The sequence below is a fragment of the Oryctolagus cuniculus genome, chromosome 6, assembly GCF_964237555.1.
Source record: "Oryctolagus cuniculus chromosome 6, mOryCun1.1, whole genome shotgun sequence".
Lineage (NCBI taxonomy): Eukaryota > Metazoa > Chordata > Mammalia > Lagomorpha > Leporidae > Oryctolagus > Oryctolagus cuniculus.
The window spans coordinates 88,496,816-88,518,213 of NC_091437.1; the positions used below are offsets into that span (position 1 = coordinate 88,496,816).

Here is a 21,398-nt window from a genome sequence, read left to right on the forward strand (position 1 = left end):
GATTGGGTTTCAAATAGTCTAGAAAAAAAAATTGGATGGGTAAATGAAACTTGAATAGCCTACTTTTTAGTTTAGTTGAAGTAAAGTAATGAATATGTAGGAAATAATAAGATTACTGAGTGTGTGTTTGATTTTTAACAATCAATCTGTTAATAAACCCTAATGCAAGATTGCCAGGCACTTCTTTTCAATTCCTCCTCTCAAAACTACTTCACTAATTTCCCCATCAGCCCCTCACAGACAAACCTCTCAATGCTGGAAGCAACTTTTCCAGTGTCTCTACCTGGCATCAAAGCTAAAGATTGAACCCTACTTTGCTAAACCATGTTGGCAAAACCTGAAAGCACAAAATATCAGAGTACTTTATAAAGGACATGGAAAAATGAAATTAAAAAAACTATGCTTGGGGACAGCAAGGCATAGTGGGTAAAGCTGCCGCCTGCAGTGTTGGCATCCAATATGAACACTGGTTCGAGTCCTGGCTGCTCCACTTCTGATCCAGCTGTCTGTTCTGGCCTGGGAAAGGAGTGGAAGATGGTCCAAGTGCTTAGGCCCCTGCACCCATGTGGGAGACCTGGAAGAAACTCCTGGCTCCTGGCTTTGGATCGGCGTAGCTCGTGCTGTTGCAGCCAGTTGGGGAGTGAGCCAACAGATGGAAGACCTCTCTATCTCTCTCTGCATCTCCTATCTCTGTGTAACTCTGACTTTCAACTAAATAAATAAATCTTTTTAAAAAAGGTAGGCTTGTTTTGATGCCAAAAATATTCAAATCCATGCATAGCTTTTTTCATAATACACATTTTTCACATAGTCTTTGAAGATCATTCATATGCATGGACTTCAAAGCTTTTTGTGCCAAAAAAAAAAAAAATCTTTTACCTCCACTTCCTTTGGGGCCAGTATTATGGCACAGTAGGTTAATCTACCACTTGCAGTATCTTATATCAGAGCCATTTCAAGTCCCAGCTGATACACTTCTGATCCTGCTTTCTGCTGATGTGCCTAGAAATGAAGCCAGAAATGACCCAGTACTTGAGCCCCTGCCACCTAGTAGAAAACCTGGTTGAAATTCCTGGCACCTGACTTCAGCATGGCGCAGCCTGGAATGAACCAGCATATGGAAGACTTTCTCTCTCTCTCTCGCTCTCTCTCTGTCTCTCTCTCTCTCTCTTTATATATATATATATGTATATATATATATATCTTTAAAAAATTGATTTAAAAAAATTACATTTTCCAAAAACATTTTGAAGTACCCTCATATTAGCTAAAGCAGAGTTGACATTCACAATAAATGTAGTAATATTTAGAAGTTCTCCCAAACCCCTATCAATACCACTGCTAATGAAGAAAACAATTTTCCCCTACTGCTTATCTTCACTAGAGAATGGATTTGTATGTAACATGGATGAATGAATTTCAGGGCCTTGAGTTTAACTTAAAGGTTGTACAAAACCGTAAAATTTCACCATTATAATCTCATCCCTTTTTCTTCCTGATTAAATCCATGCTAAAAATGCAAAGGTGTGAGAACTATAGATATTGGAGCTGTCATTCAGAACATACAGAAATAGAAGAGCAAATGAAAACTGAAAGGAAAATAAGAAAATAATTGATGACCTCCAATTACTGTGGTGCACAAGAGGGACATGGTTTACAGGGAGAAGAGTGGCTACCAAAAAAGTGAAACTGGAAAATTAGAAACTTTTTCAATTGTTTCCAATTATGGTTTAAGGGTTCATTCCAAGCCATAGTCATTGAACTGAGTTAGTCCAAGTTGCTAAATGGGGATATGAAATAAGTGTGAAACACAGCCTATGTTGATAATACCTGTAATTCAGGTGGAGGGAGAAAAAATGATGAGTGAAACAATTGGGCACAATTAATTGTGAAAATGGATGTCAGTGATTCCACATGAGAAGTGGTTGAACCATAAGACTTGCTCTAAGACACTCTGAAAAAAAAAAAAAAAAAGACCTAAATGAAATATTTCTGTGAGACCCCAGTGGAAAGAGCAGGCCATCAAAGAAGGAGGTACCTTTCTCTGAAGGGAGGAGAGAACTTCCACTTTGACTATGACCCTGTCAAAATAAGATCTGAGTTGGCGAACTCAAAAGGCTTCCATAGCCTTGGCAACTCATGACAAAAGCCTAGGGTGATTACTTGATTACTGATGCCATAAACAAGAGTATCAATTATTAAGTTAACAGAAGTCACTGTGCCCTTACTCCCCATGAAGGATCTCTGTATTTAATGTGTTGTTCAATGTGAATTAATGCTATAACTAGTACTCAAACAGTACTTTACACTTTGTGTTTCTGTGTGGGTGCAAACTATTGAAATCTTTACTTAATATATACTAAATTGATGTCCTGTATATATTGAAAATGGATCTTGATGTGAATGGAAGGGGAGAGGGAGTGGGAGATGGGAGGGTTGTGGGTGGGATGGAAGTTATGAGTGGGAAAAAGCCATTGTAATCCAAAAGCTGTACTTTGGAAATTTATATTTATTAAATAAAAGTTTAAAAAAAACTTGCTCTAAATGGGATGAGAAAGCAAAATGGAAGTCTGCACAAAAGTGGAGATCTGCACAAAGAACACACAATTTCAAATGAACCTTCAAAGATGAGAAGGATTTGGATCAGCTAAGACTTTCATGCAAGAGGAACAGTGAGCGCTAAAGTATTCAGTATGTGTTCATCCCAGCTATGCTGCAGGTACTGTCTTGAAGTTGTGAGAAGTGCAAGCCAGGGCCCTTACATTCTGAAGGCTCACTGCTAAGCATAGGATGAGAAGGTGTGGAAATAAGGGTGACTGGAGATCAGAATGTGTGTCAGTCAAGGCCCTCCAGGGAACCAGACTCAGTGAGATGTATGTATGTACAGCGATACAGAAAGAGAGAGAGAGAGAGAGAGAGGATGTTTTTAAGAAATGGACTCATGCAATTATGAGAACTGGCAGGTTTAAAATGTGCAGGTCCGGCTGGCAGGCTTGGAAATCCAGGGAAAACCTGAACTTACATCTCAACTCCACAGGCAGTCTGGAAGTAGAATTCCTTCTTCCCCAGGAAACTTCAATCATTTCTCTTAAGGCTTTTTTTTTTTTTTTTTTTTTTAACTTTTATTTAATGCATATAATTTTCCAAAGTACGACTTATGGATTACAATGGCTTCCCCCCCATACCGTCCCTCCCACCCACAACCCTCCCCTTTCCCACTCCCTCTCCCCTTCCATTCACATCAAGATTCATTTTCGATTATCTTAATATACAGAAGATCAGCTTAGTATACATTAAGTATGGATTTCAACAGTTTGCTCCCACACAGAAACATAAAGTGAAAAATAATAGATGATTTTTTTTAAATGATGATGAAATCAGAGCAGACCTATTGTCATGTTTAATCCCAGTGAGAGTCAAGTTGGGAATTGATAATTTCTTTTTTTTTTTTTTTTTTTTACAGAGGATCAGTTTAGTATGCATTAAGTAAGGATTTCAACAGTTTGCACCCCCATAGAAACACAAAGTGAAATATATTGTTTGAGTACTCGTTATAGCATTAAATCTCAATGTACATCACATTAAGGATGGAGATCCTACATGAGGAGTAAGTGCACAGTGACTCCTGTTGTTGACTTTACCAATTGACACTCCTGTCTATGGCATCAGTAATCTCCCTATGCTCCAGTCATGAGTTTCCAAGGCTATGGAAGCCCTCTGAGTTCTCCGACTCTTATCTTGTTTAGACAAGGTCATAGTCAAAGTGGAGGTTCTCTCCTCCCTTCAGAGAAAGGTACCTCCTTCTTTGATGCCCTGTTCTTTCCACTGGGATCTCACTCGCAGAGATCTTTTGCCAGAGTGTCTTGGCTTTCCATGCCTGAAATACTCTCATGAGCTTTTCAGCCAGCTCCGAATGCCTTTAGGGCTGATTCTGAGGCCAGAGTGCTATTTAGGACATCTGCCATTCTATGAGTCTGCTGAGTATCTCACTTCCCATGTTGGATCACTCTCCCTTTTATTTACTCCATCAGTTAGCGTTAGCAGGTACTAGACTTGTCTATGTGCTCCCTTTGACTCCCAGTCCCTTCACCATGACCAACTGTGAACTGAAATTGATCACCTAGAACAGTGAGATGGCATTGGTACATGCCACCTCGATGGGATTGAATTGGAATCCCCTGGTATGCTTCCAACTCCACCACTTGGGGCAAGTCAGCCTGAGCATGTCCCAAATTATACATCTCTTCCCTCTCCCATTCCCACCACCATGTTCAACAGGGATCACATTTCAGTTAATTTTCAACACTTAAGAATAACTGTGCATCAATTACAGATCTAAACCAGTCATATTAAGTAGAACAGATAAAAAAACTACTAAGAGGGATAATGTATTAAGTTGTTCATTAACAGTCAGGGCTATGCTGATCAAGCCACCATTTCCCATAGTGTCCACCTCACTCCAACAGGTTTCCCTCTTGGTGTTCAGTCAGTCGTCACCGATCAGGGAGAACATATGGAGGAATCTGGAACACATCATGCTGAGTGAAATAAGCCAGTCCCAAAGGGACAAATACCATATGTTCTCTTAAGGCTTTTAACTAATCAGATGAGACCCACACACATTATGAAGGGCTATCTGTTTTACTAAAGGCCTAATTATTTCATCTTCTGAAAAAATGCCTTCATAGCGATATTTAAACTAGTGTTTGACCAAGTATCTTGGTACCATGGCCACCCCAGGTTAACACGTTAACTTAACCACCACTGGACGAGATGTATGCAAAGGACATAGGTGGATGGTCAGGTGATATGAAAGCCAGACTAGGCTAGTTCTTGAGCAGTCAACCAACAGTGTGCTGTAAGAAGATTAGTCTAATGATATATCTAGTGGTTTGGAAACACAATACCACCCTGTCATTTTTGCCCTTGAGACAGCCAATAGCAGTTCTCCACATGACCCCCCAAGTGCTGTGTGGCTGGCCGTCTCTCCCAGCAGAGCCATCCTGTACTGTTATAGCCATGCCTGATCGCCACATCCTAATCTGAAAAGTGGGAAGTTCCAGGTTTCTAGCTTTCCTGTGGCTGCAGCTACACAGCACCAAGCACACCCAAAAGCTATTCCACTGTTCAAAAGGTCAGACTGATTAGGAAGGATATTTCACTTTCAGTTTTGAAGTTCTTTAAAGCCATTTATATTTTCTGTTTTAGGTCGAAATAAGTAATGACATTGACTCTGAAATGCGGCTGCTGAACTTGAATTAGGGAGCAAAGCACCGTTGACAGCTGACACCTCACAGCGGTGGATCAACCTGTGTCCCATTCCTTTCGGAGGATGGACTGTGCCTCCCTGCCTTTCCACGGATCACAGAGTTCTTCGATCACAGCCTGTGTATTATTAGCATTGTTCACTAGATGAGTTCTAGGTGCTTGGGTGGGTATTTTTTAAATCATTTTCTTCTTATATGAACACTTGTAAATTGTAAAAAAAATAGTTTTTAATTTTTTAACAATATTTAATGTGAGGCATGCAAAATGAAACAGAAAAATCCATAAAAAAAAAACATTTTACAGTCAATTCTAAGAGAAACATTGCCTGTGCTGTGGAAGTGTTAAATCAGTATTGCTGACCATGAGGCAGGGCTAAGCCTCACAGATTTGTGTTAGCAAACATTGTCTGTGGTCATCAAACGTAAGGTAGACGCAGCAACAGCCGACACATGGGTACAAACAATGGACTGGACTTTCAGACTGAATGTGGAGCACTGTCAACATCACAAGACAAAACTTGGAGTCATTCTTTATTTTCAACTTCCCAAAACCCAGAAAAATACTATGGCAATCGAAATTTTCAGATTTGTGCATGGCATCCTCCTTCTCTGTATTTTGAAAACTAAATATATACAAATATGTCATGGGTGCATAAAAGAGTGAAATGATTAGTAGTACCGTTTTCCCTTTAGAGGAAACACGAGTGTCTCTGAGGTCCATATTTTCTACTCTTTATCCCACTCCTGACACTGATGTCAACCCTAAACATACAGCCCATGGGCTTGTGGGAAAAACCACAACCATAAATATGAATTCAGGAACTTTGCTCTTAGGATTTTCAAAAGTAGCATTAAAATACTGTGGCATTCTCTATAAATACTTCTAAGGAGAATGTTTATGTTGAAGCTACATCAACTTTTCTTTTTTCTATCCCATCTCAATAACACAGAAAGTGATATGGGAAACATAATTTTCTGTCAAAACATGGACTATCATGAAAACACACCAAAGTTTTTTTTCTTTAAGTTGACATGTGCTAAAATACATAATTATTAGAACTAAACCTGGCAAGTTTTGAAAAATATCTATCTCCATGTAACCAATGCCTCAATCAAAATATAGATTTCTATCACTCTAGAAAATTTCCTCCTGTTCCATTTCAATTTTCAAAGACAAATATTGTGCTGGTTTTTTCAACATTAATTAATTTTTCCCTCAATATAAAATACATACTCTTTTTGCGTCATTTTTTCCTATGTTTCCCAGTCACTATTTCTTACACAAAAATAAATTTTGCTCACTTTGTATGACAACAAAAACAAAGTGTCCAGTGGGTCACAAAGTTGTGCCTAGTGCACTTTGGTACTTGATTCCTGCATACCTAAGGAGCCAATCCATAAACCACTGAAAATTAAGCAAATTTTTGTAGGTGTGTAGATGTCCTTTTTTCTTCTACTTTTTAGAGCCCATAGATTTCCTGAAATTCTAGTCAGAACTTGATGCAGCGAAGCTTGCCCTGATTTCCTAAGTTTATGCCAACCTCAGTGGGCCTCCTGGAGTCCTGCTTTACTTCCTTGTCTCTGGATTCTACTGCTTGGTCAGTTGACACCCACTAACTCTCGTCACTCCACATCCTACTGAGTAAAGCCAGCTTCGCAGGAGCAGCTGGCAGGGGTCTCCGTGACGGTGAAAGGCGAGCTGCCACTCTGAAGGCGAGGGAGTTGAAGCCTAGGGGTTTTGGTGGACCTGCCCAGAGCTCTGCATTTGTACAGAGGTGTAAGATCTATGGGTGAAGGAACAGAATGTGGAGGGCAGAAGTTGGTATTTTGGGCCATGTCCACTGCTGCACTTTTAGATGGTGTTTGACATCTCAGCACTGGACTTTTTCTTATCTGTGAAGTGGAATTATGGTTCCTACCTCCAAAGATAAGGTGAGGATGTGAGGAAGACAAATGCAAAAAGTATTTTGTAAGCTTGAAGATCACTCCAGATTGAAAGAGGCAATTATTAGTTATCTTGGAACAGCAGGACCCTGACTGGAGCTCCTTTACCCATTCAAGTGCCATGAAAAGCCCACAGAAAGAACAAACTCACTTGTCTTTAACTGATTTGAAATCACGCATGCCAGCAATCACACTTATAACTAAAAAAAAAAAAAACTTTTACATTCAAATGTCATTAATTTATACATATTATTATTACTATTGAAAAAGTCAATGAAACATGAAAAATGTAGAAAATCAGCAAGATAGAAAGATAAGATTCATATTAAGTATTCTAAATCATCACTTCATTGCTTGCACACATGCACATACACACACAAATGAAAAGATGATCCACTCTTCATAAAATAGTATCATCCAAATGTTTCTATTTTATCTTCATGTGAATTTGTGTACACATGTAAGATGCACTACAGGCGCCTAGACCTTGTCCAACTGCAGGTAGCAGATTCAAGAAAGAAATCCTTACATAAGTAATTTTTTATGAATATTCATAAATACAATACTTAATACAATAAATTTGTTTTCATTTTAATCTTTCTTCACTTAAAAAATGACGATATAACTGTTTAAACCTGCAATGTTAGCACTGATTGTTCTAAAGTTTTAGAAAATTTGCCACTGGTCAGAAACAAGTTATATTGATCTTTCATCTCTTTTCTTTCTCTTCTTCCTGCCTGTGGTCACTTTGGCCACTCTTTAAGAGGCTCTGCTCATTTAAGACAAAAGGGTAAAATATTATATACAGTCATTCACCGTATACCCAGGTGTTACATTGATCCGGACAGCTCCACAGCAGCATTGTCATGGTTGCTGCTCCAGAGCAGTAAACTAGTCTTATTTGCACTTTTGCCTCCGATTTTAGAGAATCTACTCTGCACTTGGCATGTCATCAGAGTTTTCAACAAGGACATGTTCACTATACACATGTTCTTGACACATCTTGACTTCCCCATAAGCAATCATGTGTCTGGATAGAGTAAGGGGAAATATACACATATCTTAGCCTGTACTCAATTGCCAGAATCTTATCATCTTAAGAGATAGAACAGCCCCATATTCAAGAGTTCAGAGGTGGCCCTGGTAAATCTGAAGGTAGGATAGAGGTCATTCACTTCCCTTTAGCCTCTAGTGCTAGCTGGAATGTAGAAGGGAAAGTTTAAAGCCAATGCTTTTTTTTTTTTTTTTTTCTGAGACACCTTGGCACTGAGCCTTATAAACTTTGGCCAAGTCTTCCCCAAGCTGTGCTCTATCTTATGGGAATGGCTTTTCCTTCCTTAACTGTCTTCTGCTGATATTGTGTGGCTCCACAGGAAGCTGGAATGCTTTCTAGTTCACCTTATACCTATGGGAGCTTCTAGTCATGTTTCAAAGCCAACAAAATTTAGAAAGGGGTGTTACAAGGAGAACTAGAGAAATACCAGCAGGCAGAGAATGTCTTGAGGTGTGAAACAGTCCAAATCATAAAAATCTGATTTTCTCTTAGGAAAATCACTAAATAAGTATCCCCCTAAGTATTTTAGTCTTGCACCTGCCGTATGATGTGGAGTAGGTTAGAAAAACATTATATCTATACCCCCACTCTAAACCTGGGAAGTGGTGGGCTCATTTATTTTGAAGACAACATGACATCTTGCCCTAGCAAACTACTGACTTGTTTCTTTTTTTCCTTCAGAAAAATAACCACTTCTATTCCTATAAACCTAAATAAGGTAGTCAGCCTGCTTCAAAAAATGGCCTGGCTGCCATCTGTCTCACTTAATGAATGGGACACTCCACATTGAGAGGAATTTGTCTTCATTAGAACTAGCTAAAATGCACATTGCAAAGCTGAGGAAAACCATCATGACTCTTGACTAAATTGAGAAGCAAATAAAAACCAAAGTTACTCTTTTCAATCTTTGCAAATCAGAAAGGAATCTTGCTGAGAATAAACAGATCTTTATTTTATACTTAATTTAAAAATTGACGATGTCCCAAGATGTGGACTCACTATGGAATGAACATTCTGACTGGTTATTTTTGAGAGTCAATGCTCGCCATTTCTGAGTTATTTTTATAAGTAACTAGAGGAAATTTTATAGTTGATTAAAATACAAATGATCTAACTTGGGCATTTGAGCCCATGGTTGTATCTGCCTTCTTTCAAGGGGTAGCTGAATAAGTAGGAATAAATTCAAATAGTTGCTGTTTTAAAACTCAGAATCCTGGCCGGCGACGCGGCTCACTAGGCTAATCCTCTGCCTGCGGCACCGGCACTCGTTTCTAGTCAGGGTCGGGGCGCCGGTTCTGTCCCGGTTGCTCCTCTTCCAGGCCAGCTCTCTGTTGTGGCCCAGGAAGGCAGTGGAGGATGGCCCAAGTGATTGGGCCCTGCACCCGCATGGGAGACCAGGAGGAAGTACCTGGCTCCTGGCTTCAGATCAACGCAGCGCGCCGGCCATAGCAGCCATTTGAGGGGGTGAACCAAAGGAAGGAAGACCTTTCTCTCTCTGTCTCTCTCTCTCTCACTGTCAAACTCTACCTGTCCAAAAAAAAAAAAAAATCTAAAAAAAAAAATCAGAATCCTTTCATGCTTAAATTTTTAAAAAATGTTTCTTCCAACTTAAGAGTGATCTGTAACCATTGATAGAAGGTCTGTTGAAGTATCCAAGAGCCGTGTTCAAATATTTGTGACAAATAGGCTCACAACTTAAGGATGCTATGCCCAAAAGTAGATCTGATAGAGGTAATTACTTCTCATGTTTGTGTATAGAGTGTGAGTTAGAAAGGGAGCAGATGTGTTTTACATTTCAGAAGAATATATAATTGGATCTCTAGCTCCTTCACAGTATATGCTATAATAGTATTCTCAAAAAAAGAGAATGATCAAAAAATTCCACCAAAAAAAGAAACTTAGTAAGAAAAAAAATCATTTCTTCTGCCTTGGGGGGTAACAAAAAATTAGTTTATTGAAGGCTAAGAAAAAAAAAACTATTTACAGAAATCAGATAAAGCTTTTTAAATACTAGTATTTGCAAAACATTGGTGACAAGTAAAAAATGAATCATCTTTCTTGAACTTGCATTCATATAAAGGGAAAGAATCATGTTAAGGGTTACACATTTTTTAAAATGAAATATATAAGGAATCCATAATGTGTTTTTCTTAAATTAAGTTAAATTAAAAAGGGAAAAAATAGAAGGCAGGAACAGAGGAAAGAACAAAAAATTCAAAATTAAAAGTCTACCTAATCTGGATTTAGACAGTACCAATTATTAACTCAAAATTTTTGTTCTTGTTTCTTTGATTGACTAAAAGCATTAAATCATTTTCCACTTTAGTGTATGCTTTTTCTTTCCTCCTCAGTGTTGTTAAGAAATGACTTGAAGAAAACAAAAACTTATCTGGTCTCCCCACAGAATTTTCTTTGGCAGAAACCTTGCCTGCCCATATTAGTTTGGTTTAGGTTTACCCAAAAACAACAATAGAAGAAACGTGATCATGGCTTAAATAAAGTAGAGGTCTATTTCTCATCACATTTCAAAGTTCCAGAGTCAATCATCAAAAAGCTGCATGTGAGTTCATTAGAAATAGGGACCCAGGCTCCTTCTCTCTTGTGCTCCATCCTACGTGGCCGATATTCTCAAGATCATAATATGACTCAAAGCGGCTGCTGGGACCCCAGTCGTTGCTTTTATATTCCAGCCAAGGAGGAAGCAAAAGGAACAGTAAAGGATGCTTCCTTTCCTTAAGGATCTGCCCTACAATTTGTATCCAGTACTTCCACTTAAATTCAACTGGATAAGATTTGTTTCAATCCAAATTTTGTTACAAAAAAGCTGAGATTTATAATATTTTTTATTTGACAGGTAGAGGTATAGACAGTGAGAAAGAGAGACAGAGAAAGGTCTTCCTTCCATTGGTTCAACCCCAACCCACCCCCCAAATGGCTGCTATGGCAAGCGCTACACTGATCTGAAGCCAGGAGCCAGGTGCTTCTTCCTGGTCTGCCATGCGGGTGCAGGCGCCCAAGCACTTGGGCCATCCTCCACTGCCCTCCTGGGCCACAGCAGAGAGCTGGACTGGAAGAGGGGCAACTGGGACTAGAACCCGGCACCCATATGGGGTGCCGGTGCCTCAGGTGGAGGATTAACCAAGTGAGCCACAGCGCCGGCCCCTATAATATTTATTATTGATAACTTTGTACCCAACTAAAAACCAGTGACTTTATGTTTTAGTAAGAAGGGTAACTATATAGAGAAGAAGGCCCAGAACTCTCTACCACAGTTAAGATTAATTAACATGATTTTTTGGAATAGTTTTTTTCATTTACTTTAATAAGATTTCATAACAAAATATTCACATTTTTTCACTAAGAAATTTATAAGTATATGAAGTGAAAAGATCTGTCTTGTCTTGTTTCCTTATCCAATCTTTGTGATTAGAAAGAAAGAAATATAAATCAATGATTCCACATCCCTCCATATTTCCCATAACTCTGCAGTGTATTTTTTAGCTTTCTATCTCTGGAAATTGAAACTAAAATTCAAAAACCAATCCAATGCTTTACTTGGTCCTCACTATTCTATTACCACTTTAAATTAATTCTTCATGGGTATAACACTTGAACTATCATTTTTGGAAGGATCCTCTGCATTGATTAATAGTGATATAATTTTGTTGTTACTGAACTCAGAAAACACTCAAAGGGCTTATGAAGTGCTTAGCAAGATGGGTCAGAGTAGATAGATGAGTGAAAATTATACAGTCCTTTCTTTTCTGTAACTTTCAGTAGAAGGTAGGCCTGTTTTTCCCTTCATCTGTTTTTCTTCAAGAACATAAAATTGACCAAAGTGAATGGAGTATTTAAATTCTCTTGGAAAAGCTATAATGGAGGGAAATCCTAATTTTTATAATTAGATTTTCATTGTACATTCTTCCTAGGCTGGCTGTGGGGGTAAACGAGAGAGAGAGAGAGAGAGAAAGAGAGAGAAATGGAATCAGAGACATCTTCAAAGTAACACTTTTTAAAAAATATTTATTTACTTTTCATTTATTTGAAGGTCAAGGAGACACAGACAGATGAAGAGATCTTTCAATTGTTAGTTCATCCCTGAAATGTCCATAATGGCTGGGGCTGGACCAGGCCAAAGTCAGGAACCCAGAACTCAGTCTAGATCTTGTAAGTGGTAGGGACCCAATCATGTCAGCCATTATCATTGACTCCCAGAGTCCGGGTTGGTAGGAAGCTGGATGGGAAGCAGAACCAAGGTGGCAGATGTCACTGATTAAAAAGATTTGGTGACTCATGAGTGTACACACACATCTACACACAAACTTTAACACTTGATACAGTCTTTGCTAAATAATCACACTGATAAAATGTCCCATGTGACCCATTTCCTAAAATGATAAATACTATATGACTATTTTAAGGAGTGATAGTTGAAAGAAAGATGTTTAGAACATTGTGCTCTTTCTCCACAAGACAAAATTTCCACATTTAAAGGAACTGAGCAACTCCATTTTCCTTGTTTATAGCCCAAGAGACTAAGGCTGATAGATGCAGCGGTTTGTGCTCCGTGTCCCATCAGGTCTGCTGTACAAGTTCTCAATCCAGTCTTCTTTCCTCTACATTTTGTGGCCATTGGCTCTATCAAGTCCAAGCTGAAAGAGTCTTTGCTGTGGAATGCAATTTTTTTATTTTTTATTTTTTATTTTTTTATTTTTTTTTGGCCTGGGCTTCTTTGGCCTTCTTACTCCCTCTGCTTATGTGTGAGCATCTGAAAGTCATCATCCAGTGACTTTTGTCTTACTTTTGTTTGTCTTTGCTTTTGTCTTCTTGGAACCCAGAAGAAATTCCAGACCTCAGGTCACTGTTCTTTGCTTTCCAAAAGACAGAACAGCTCAGTCCTGATTGCCGCTTTTTCTTCTTCACTCTTGACAAGCTTATGCCCCAGATGAGCCTCCTGGTGATTTTCACCAACCAGGATGAAGCATTTAACTCTTAAATGCTGGATATCAGATCCTTTTAAAATTATTTGTTTCTAAGGGAGTGATTTTGCAAATAATTTCTTAAAGCCACAGTTTCATTTCTTCTAACACTTCCTTTAAAGGGGACTGTTTTATTTCCCTTTCGGTTTCTTAAAAATATTTTAAACCTAAAAATAGCAGTTTTGAATACACCTTTACAAAATAGTTTACTAGGATCACTTAACTAATATAAAAATAGGAACGAATAATTGCAACTCTTATTAGAAAATTCAGATAATAATAAAGAGCATGATATGCCGGCGCCGCGGCTCACTAGGCTAATCCTCCGCCTTGCGGCGCCAGCACACCAGATTCTAGTCCCGGTCGGGGCACCGGATTCTGTCCCGGTTGCCCCTCTTCCAGGCCAGCTCTCTGCTGTGGCCAGGGAGTGCAGTGGAGGATGGCCCAAAAGTGCTTGGGCCCTGCACCCGCATGGGAGACCAGGAGAAGCACCTGGCTCCTGCCATCGGATTGGCGCGGTGTGCCGGCCGCGGTGCACCGGCCGCAGTGGCCATTGGAGGGTGAACCAACGGCAAAGGAAGACCTTTCTCTCTGTCTCTCTCTCTCACTGTCCACTCTGCCTGTCAAAAAATAAAAATAAATAAAGAGCATGATAAAAGTTAATGTTAATTTGTGTTCTGGTTCCTTCATCAACACTTACATTGTGTTGTGCAGCCTTTTCTTTTCATTATCTGGACTTTTTGTTGTCATTATTTAACCCACTTATTCAACCAATATCTATAAATATTTATTTCTGTTCTACAGCTTTTCATTTTTTTCCAAACCTCCATGTAAGAAACTCCTCGTGCACGACACTGTTAAGCAAAATAGATTGTATTGAGTACCCAGTTAAATATCTTTAGAGGATGAAATTTTGGGCAAGTCTTGTGTCATATTTAATTTGTTCCTTAGGATGAAGAAAGCTCATTAATTCCATTTATTATTTCTTAGTCTGACATATTTTTTAAAAAATCAGTCAATTGATGTTAGACTTTTTATATCACAAAGAAAAGTCATTGATTATGAAAGTTGAATGATCTGAAGTTCACCCAGAAATCGGAAGCACTTGGCCCCTCTGTAATGTTCTCTTTGTTCTCCTCAGCCTGCCAAGGCTTTGCTCTAAAATATCTGAACTTGAGTTGCATTGGTCCCATTAGTCTTTGTCAAGGAGGAAGTTTGGGCAGTGGTTTCAGAAATGGGTTGAGAAGGCAAATTACTACTCCTCTTTTATTCTTTTCATACTTGTTTCAAGGCCCACAGCCATCAAACTTCTCTGATTTTGTTCTGCCTGAGCCTCACATTTCCATATCTTTAAGTATGGTACTGCATAATAATTACAATACTTAAGAAAAATGGAAAGTTTTTAGTAAAAGTTCCTTGCAAATCTAAGATGCCATGTGAAAGATGCTGGTAGAAGGCCAGAGTATAATTAGCATTGCTGATAATTGTAATAAACATACATTTCATTTCCTTTTAAAGACATAGACATTCCATTTTTCATCTTGCATAACTCAAAGAAAATTTGGGTATTAACACTTCAAAATACTTTTATCTCAGTAGGGGGATATCTGAAGAGAATGGAATTAATATCCACATCAGTTCCTAAAGCAAAAAGCTGCATAACAAAGTTTTTCTCATCCTGTGGTAGACACTGATAGGTGAGATAGGTGAGAACTCCCCCTGAGAATCTGAACATATTAAGGAATTTCTTTCATTGTGGGGAAAGAAAGATGCAAAAAAATGGACTTCTCAGTTATTCTTACCTTTTAAGCTTGTCTGAGACTTCCTATAGGTGACAAGAACTCGCTCCCTGGCAGCCTACTCTACCCACAACAAAATCAAGAACCAAAAAACAAAGAGGATTTCCAGCTATCCCAATAGATTTCATAAAATTTGTACTCTCAAACCCTTTAATTTTATTCATAGGCAAGCCCCTCAATGTTTTATTTAAATCCTCTTTACTCTCTTCTTTTATGAGATTTATTTTATTTATTTGAAAGGCAGAGTTACTGAGAGAAGGAGGGAGGGAGAGAGATCTGCCATCTGCTGGTTCACTTCCTAAATGGCTGTAATGCCCAGGGAGGAGCTGGGAGCTTCATTCAGTTCTCCCATGTGTGTACAGGGACCCAAGGAGTTGGGCTATCTTCTGCTGTTTTCCCACATGCATTACCAGAACACTGAATCAGAAGTGCAGCAGCCAGGACTCAAACAGGTGCCTAAATGGGATGCTGGCTTCATAGGCAGTGGCTTAACCTGTTAGTCCACAACACTGGTCCAATACACTTTACTCTTTTTTTTAAGATTCTTTTTTTTTTTTTTTTTTTTTTTTTTTTTTTTTTTGAGAAACAGAGTTACAAACAAAGAGGTGGAGAGACAGAGAGAAAGGCCTTCCATCTGCTGGTTCACTCTCACTCTCCAAATGGCTGCAATGGCCAGAGCTGGGCCAATCCAAAGACAGGAGCCAAGAACATCTTCTGGGTCTCCTGTGCAGGTGCAGGGGCTCAAGCACTTGGGCCATCTGATACTGCTTTCCCAGGCCATCAGCAGGGAGCTGGATTGGAAGTGGAACAGCTGGGACTCAAATCGGTTCCCATATGGGCTACCAGTGCCACAGGCAGATGCTTACCTACTACACCACAATGCCGGCCCCCTCTTTACTCTTAATTGACACACAATGCTAGTATTTTAATGAAATAGTTTTCAAACATGTAACAAGTTAGAAGTCAAAAGTGAGAAAGGTAGGCATTCCATAAAATAGGCCAAAATACTGACAATAACCAAACACTATCCTTAACTAAAAGAACAGTGATAGAAAAGTCATATGAAAATCTAAACCACAGTTGTATGAAGATATTTAAGGTAAGAGTCAATGTACTTAGCAGAGCTTTAGTCAACACTGTATGACTTCACAAAACAGCATTTTATTTGTACTATCATCAATTCAGATCATCAATGAAAAATATATTTGTGAGAATTAGGAACAGGATACTTCCTTTCATTGGTAACAAAATTATGCTGTTGATTTCTATTTAAATAAGATGGTTCACTTCCTTCTGCTGGAAAGTGTTTTCTCATAAATGTGCAGATCTACAATATCTACAGTCTGGGAACCCCTTCTATTTGGTTTGCTGTTTCCTGCATAACCTATACAATATGTGAGTGTCCTGTAATTCTTGTGGTCCTCTAAAATAAAGAGGTTGATGCAAATTACATTTTGGAAGATTCTTCTCCCAAAATGTCTAATTAAATAAAGATGCTGAGGTATTTAAAAATGATACTCCACACATACTCTGTTCTTGTTCTGAATCAGAGTTAGAAGCTAGTGACTTCTCTGGGGAAAAAAATGTTCAATAGATCTTTCAAGATTGTGGGCCTTGATATTAGCTCTCTGGAATTTTCCCCTTTGAAAAATGTTCCTCTATCTAGCAGGTGCCAGCTTATACCTTCTGGTAGAATACTCTGATTTTTTTTTTCAATTACAAAGATCTCAAAGTGTTGGGATGTTTCATTTTGAAGTGGGAATCATTAACAAAAGCATGAATGTAGTGCACTTCTTACATGGGAAGAAGTCACCCACACTCACACACAAGATCTTGCCTCCATTCACCAAAACAAGTGCACTTCATGTCACAGACTTGTGCTAGTCCCACTGGGTAAAAGGGAATCTCCTGTCTCAATACTGAACTGGAACACGCTTCTTCTTCATTCATAATTAAGTCTGACTTGCTGTCTGGTGTGTAAACCTGACAATACCCAGGGCATCAGACTCATTCGGAATTTCAGTGCAGGTGGCTACCATACCTGTGGTAAGCCAGTTACATGGGCGAGCCAGGATTTGTTGACCTCTTTCAAGTTGTGACATGTGCCATGACTGCTGCTTCTTTCTTTAAAGCACCTCGAGTGTCTATCTACTATGCATGAGGCACTATGGGGGCACTAAAGATTAAAAAAAAAAAGTAATAACAAAGAATCTGCCCACAGAGAATTCACAGTCCAGTCCTGAAGATGGCGATTAGCCCTCCAGGCCCTGGGCAAAATGTCTGATAGCGCTCTGCTCACACCTGGCCCTGAAGGGCGATGCTGAACTCTCCCTTCTTCAGATTCTGAGCGGCAGCACCCCAGCAAGAAGGAGAGCCCGTCTGCAACCTTCCTCCATCTCCCTACGTGCTCAGAAATCAATTAGTGAGTATATGCTTTGTGCAAGAAGCTAAGGAAGTCATAAAATTAAACGCTTTTTTTTGCCATTCAAAAGTTTACAACAGAAATCCTAGTAGCTTTCTGGCAGGAGATGTGTTGAAAGGTGTTGCCACCAACACCTTTTCTGCAGGCCCCAGACTGCACCATCATCTGTGCCACATGTGTTGGTGTGACTCTGTATGGAGATTAAATGGTCAAGATAGGTTCCCTGCTGCTGAGAACTCAAGTAGCAGTTCCCAAAATTGCAGTTACTGATTTCAAATGAACCAAAGCAAATCCGAAGGACCTCTGAATTCGCATTAAAGATAGGAAGTCTACAGCCCCTAGCAGTCCAAAACAGTCATGACCACTGCTTGCTTCAGCAAAACCAACAGACATCTTCTTGTCACATGGCAGTGATCTGAGATTGGAGCCTGGTTCGATGGGTTAGTGCTTAAATAAAACCCAGAACAGACAACCAGAGCTAAAGGAACTCACCAAAGAGCAAAGGCAATACTCAAAAGGCATCCCATAGAGCTATGATATCATTGCAGTTGAAAACACAGCTGTTCATTTGGTATTGTTCCCGACAAACTAGATGTTACTATTACTAAAAGCAGGATAGCAATACTTGAGTGTTGAGAATGACTCTGATTTCTCATGATTGCTGTGACCAACAGAATGAAAGTGATTTTATTCTCAAATTTGTGATACCAACTCTGCCATCTTATGGGAAACTCTAGAAATACTAAAGCATTTCATTATATTTCAAAGGCAAGGTTCTGCTGGTAACAGAACAGAAAGAAAAGAACATAGCACCTACTGTCTATTTCTATGTTTGTAACCTTTAACACTTTTACCAGCAGAATTCACTGTTTGAAAACCTTCCAGTCTTCAGTGAGTCTTAGATTACTTGCCAGCCAAGATGTCTCTCAATCTTGACACTGGAACTCAATGTAAAAATCTCAAATGATATTTTGTACTGATATGAATTTCTACTGTCCCGTGACACTGTGTGGTGACTTCACTGTATATTAACTTCTTTTCTACTGATGTTTGAGCTACCAGGTGAATTAATTGCAAAAGTTGAATCCTGTCAGGAACTATCTTAAATAATGTTGGTAGCCTGTGGAAAAAAACAATGAATGTCTTTCTTCTTACACAAACTGGTAATAAGACTTGTTTTCACAATTACTTTTTACATTTTGTGCATATAATAGCTATATATTATACTCATATCTGAAGTGACCAGAAAATATTATTTAATAGAAACTGCATACATTTTTTATGTCTCTCTGGACCCTTTGCTTCTGGGTGCATTTACAATAAATTAGCAGTAATAGACTATTCTTTTCAAATATGAATAAAAATGTACATTGATGTAGAAGATGATTGCTGTTTTTCATATGTTTTTCCTCATTATTACAGGTTGAGCATCCTTAATATAAAAATCTGAAATCCAAAAATGCTCCAAACTCAGGAACTTTTGAGTGCTGACATGATTCTACAAGTAAAAAATTCCATACCATGAAATTTGGTTTCATGCACAAAATTATTAAAAATGCTGTATGAAATTACCTTCAGGCTGTGTGGATAAGGTGTATATGAAACAAATGAATTCCTTACTTAGACTAGATCCCACCTCCAAGCTATGTCATTATGTATATGCATATATTCCAAAACCCAAAAATCTGAATTCTGAAATATTTCTGGTCCCAAACATTTTGGAAGCTCAGTCAGTAGTACCTAGTGCAGTAAACTTGGACAAGAAATGGACTTTGGATTTCCCTGCAGGCTTCAAATTTCAGAAGGTAATCCCCTCTACTTCCAGAACAAAGAGAAGTCTCAGGTAACATCACTATAGAAAATTCAGTCCTTTCCCCAACGAATTTCCAGAGAAAAACCTAGGTAAACGCCTAGGGGACTTGCCCCAGCTCGCTGCAGACCGCATCTCTGGCTTTCCCTGTCAATGACCAACCACCTGTGGCCAAAGCGGCTTACTTGAGACCTCCTCTACCAAAGCAGGAACTGAAGCTTACTCCAACAAGCAAAGTGAAAACAACTTTTTGTAAACAATGAAGGTTTCTAAGATTTATTGACAAATGTGGGGATCACATCACAGAAAAAAAGCTTAGAAGCAGGTGTTGGGCACCAGAGAGAGAGTCAAGAGCCATTCTGAGCTCACCCTCTCGGATTGGGCTCCACCAGCCCAACCCCTGTACCCCTGCCTGCTGTCCTGTAGCTCCCAGGGAGACTTTCTTCTTACTTCATTGCCTCCAAGTGAGGTTGCCAAAAATACTCTCTACCCCAGTGCAACCAAGGGGTAAAATCTCCTTTAACGTCACTGTCATCTCCACACACTTTCTTTTGTAGTTTTACATTTGGCTTTATCCCTCCTAAGCTTATTTGAGAGACAGAGATAGGTAGAAAGAGAGAGAGTGCTTCCATATGCCAGCCCTATCTCTAATGCCCACAGTGACAAAGACCCAAACTGGAAGCTTGTATTCCAATCTAGGTCTCTCACGGGGGTGGCAGGTAACCACATACTTGAGCCATCATCTGTAGTCTCCCAGGTTGCACATTAGCAGAAAGCTGGACTCAGAAGGTGGAGCCGGGAATGGAACCCAGGCACCCTGACATGGTATGCAGGCATCCTACCTAATTGTTTGGTGTCTTAACTACCAGACCAAATGTCTGCCTCCACAGTACTATTTAAGAGAATACCATGTAATTTACATTATTTCACAGAACAGTTTACATATGACCTAAACAATCCTCAGTGGGATTCTATCCCCTGATTATCTGGGGGAAAAAGTCACTAGGATGAAACAATTTAAAATATATGAGAACTTCCTGTACTACCTTTTTTTTTTTTTTTTTTTTTTTGACAGGCAGAGTGGACAGTGAGAGAAAGAGAGACAGAGAGAAAGGTCTTCCTTTGCCATTGGTTCACCCTCCAATGGCCGCCGCGGCCGGCGTGCTGCGGCCAGTGCACCGTGCTGATCCGAAGGCAGGAGCCGAGTGCTTCTTCTGGTCTCCCATGGGGTGCAGGGCCCAAGGACTTGGGCCATCCTCCACTGCACTCTCTGGCCACAGCAGAGAGCTGGCCTGGAAGAGGGGCAACCAGGACAGAATCCGGCGCCCCAACCAGGACTAGAACCCGGTGTGCCAGTGCCACAGGCAGAGGATTAGTCTATTGAGCCGTGGCGCCGACCTCCTGTACTACTTTTACAATTTTTTTCTGTAATTCTTTTTTGTTGAATATTCATTTATTTATTTGAAAGGCAGAGACACAGAGAGAGGAGAGTGAGAAAGCAAGAGTGAGAGCAAGAGAGAGAGAGAGAAGGATCTTCTATCTGCTGGTTCACTTCTCAAATGGTCTTAACAACTAGGGCTGGGGCAGACCAAGCCAGGAGCCAGGAGCCAGGAGCTTCATCCAGGTCTCCCATCGGGTTCAGGGGCCCAAGCACTTGAGCCATCCTCCACTGCTCTCCCAGGAACATTAGCGGGAGCTGGATTGGAAGTGGAGCAACTAGGACTCGGTCTGGTGCCCAAATGAGATGCCAACAGTGCAGGAGGAGGCTTAACCTTCTATGCCACAGTGCTGGACTCTTTTCTGTAATTCTAAAACTAAGTTTATACTGCAAAGGAGGAAACTTGTTTCAGTGAAATACTCCATGTTCTGTCTTTAGAGACACAGCACACATACAAAAATTATAGATGTTCTGTCCCATTTCCACTCATCACAGATTGAAATATAATCTAGTCTCACAGGTTAGTGTTTGCCAAAGGGTTAGGAGGAAAGCACACTGTGGAGAGATTGTTAATGGATACATAGTGGCTTTCTGGGGTAGTTAAAATAACCTGGAGTCAGTGGCAATTGTTGTACAACTTTGTGAATATCCTAGAAATCACTGTTTTGTGCCCTTAAAAAGGTTT

General features: G+C 39.6%; 1 protein-coding gene across 2 annotated transcripts in view; it reads left to right on the top strand.

The window, feature by feature from the left end:
• Nucleotides 1–13,702, top strand: part of NKAIN3 (sodium/potassium transporting ATPase interacting 3) — a 772,255-nt gene extending 758,553 nt beyond the window's left edge. For both annotated transcript variants that reach the window (XM_008255564.4, XM_051843801.2), the window contains one exon: nt 5,209–13,702. In XM_008255564.4, coding sequence (XP_008253786.3) covers nt 5,209–5,262 — 54 coding nt within the window. In that variant the 3' untranslated portion in view covers nt 5,263–13,702. The remainder of the gene's footprint in view (nt 1–5,208) is intronic.
• Nucleotides 13,703–21,398: the final 7,696 nt, after the last annotated feature.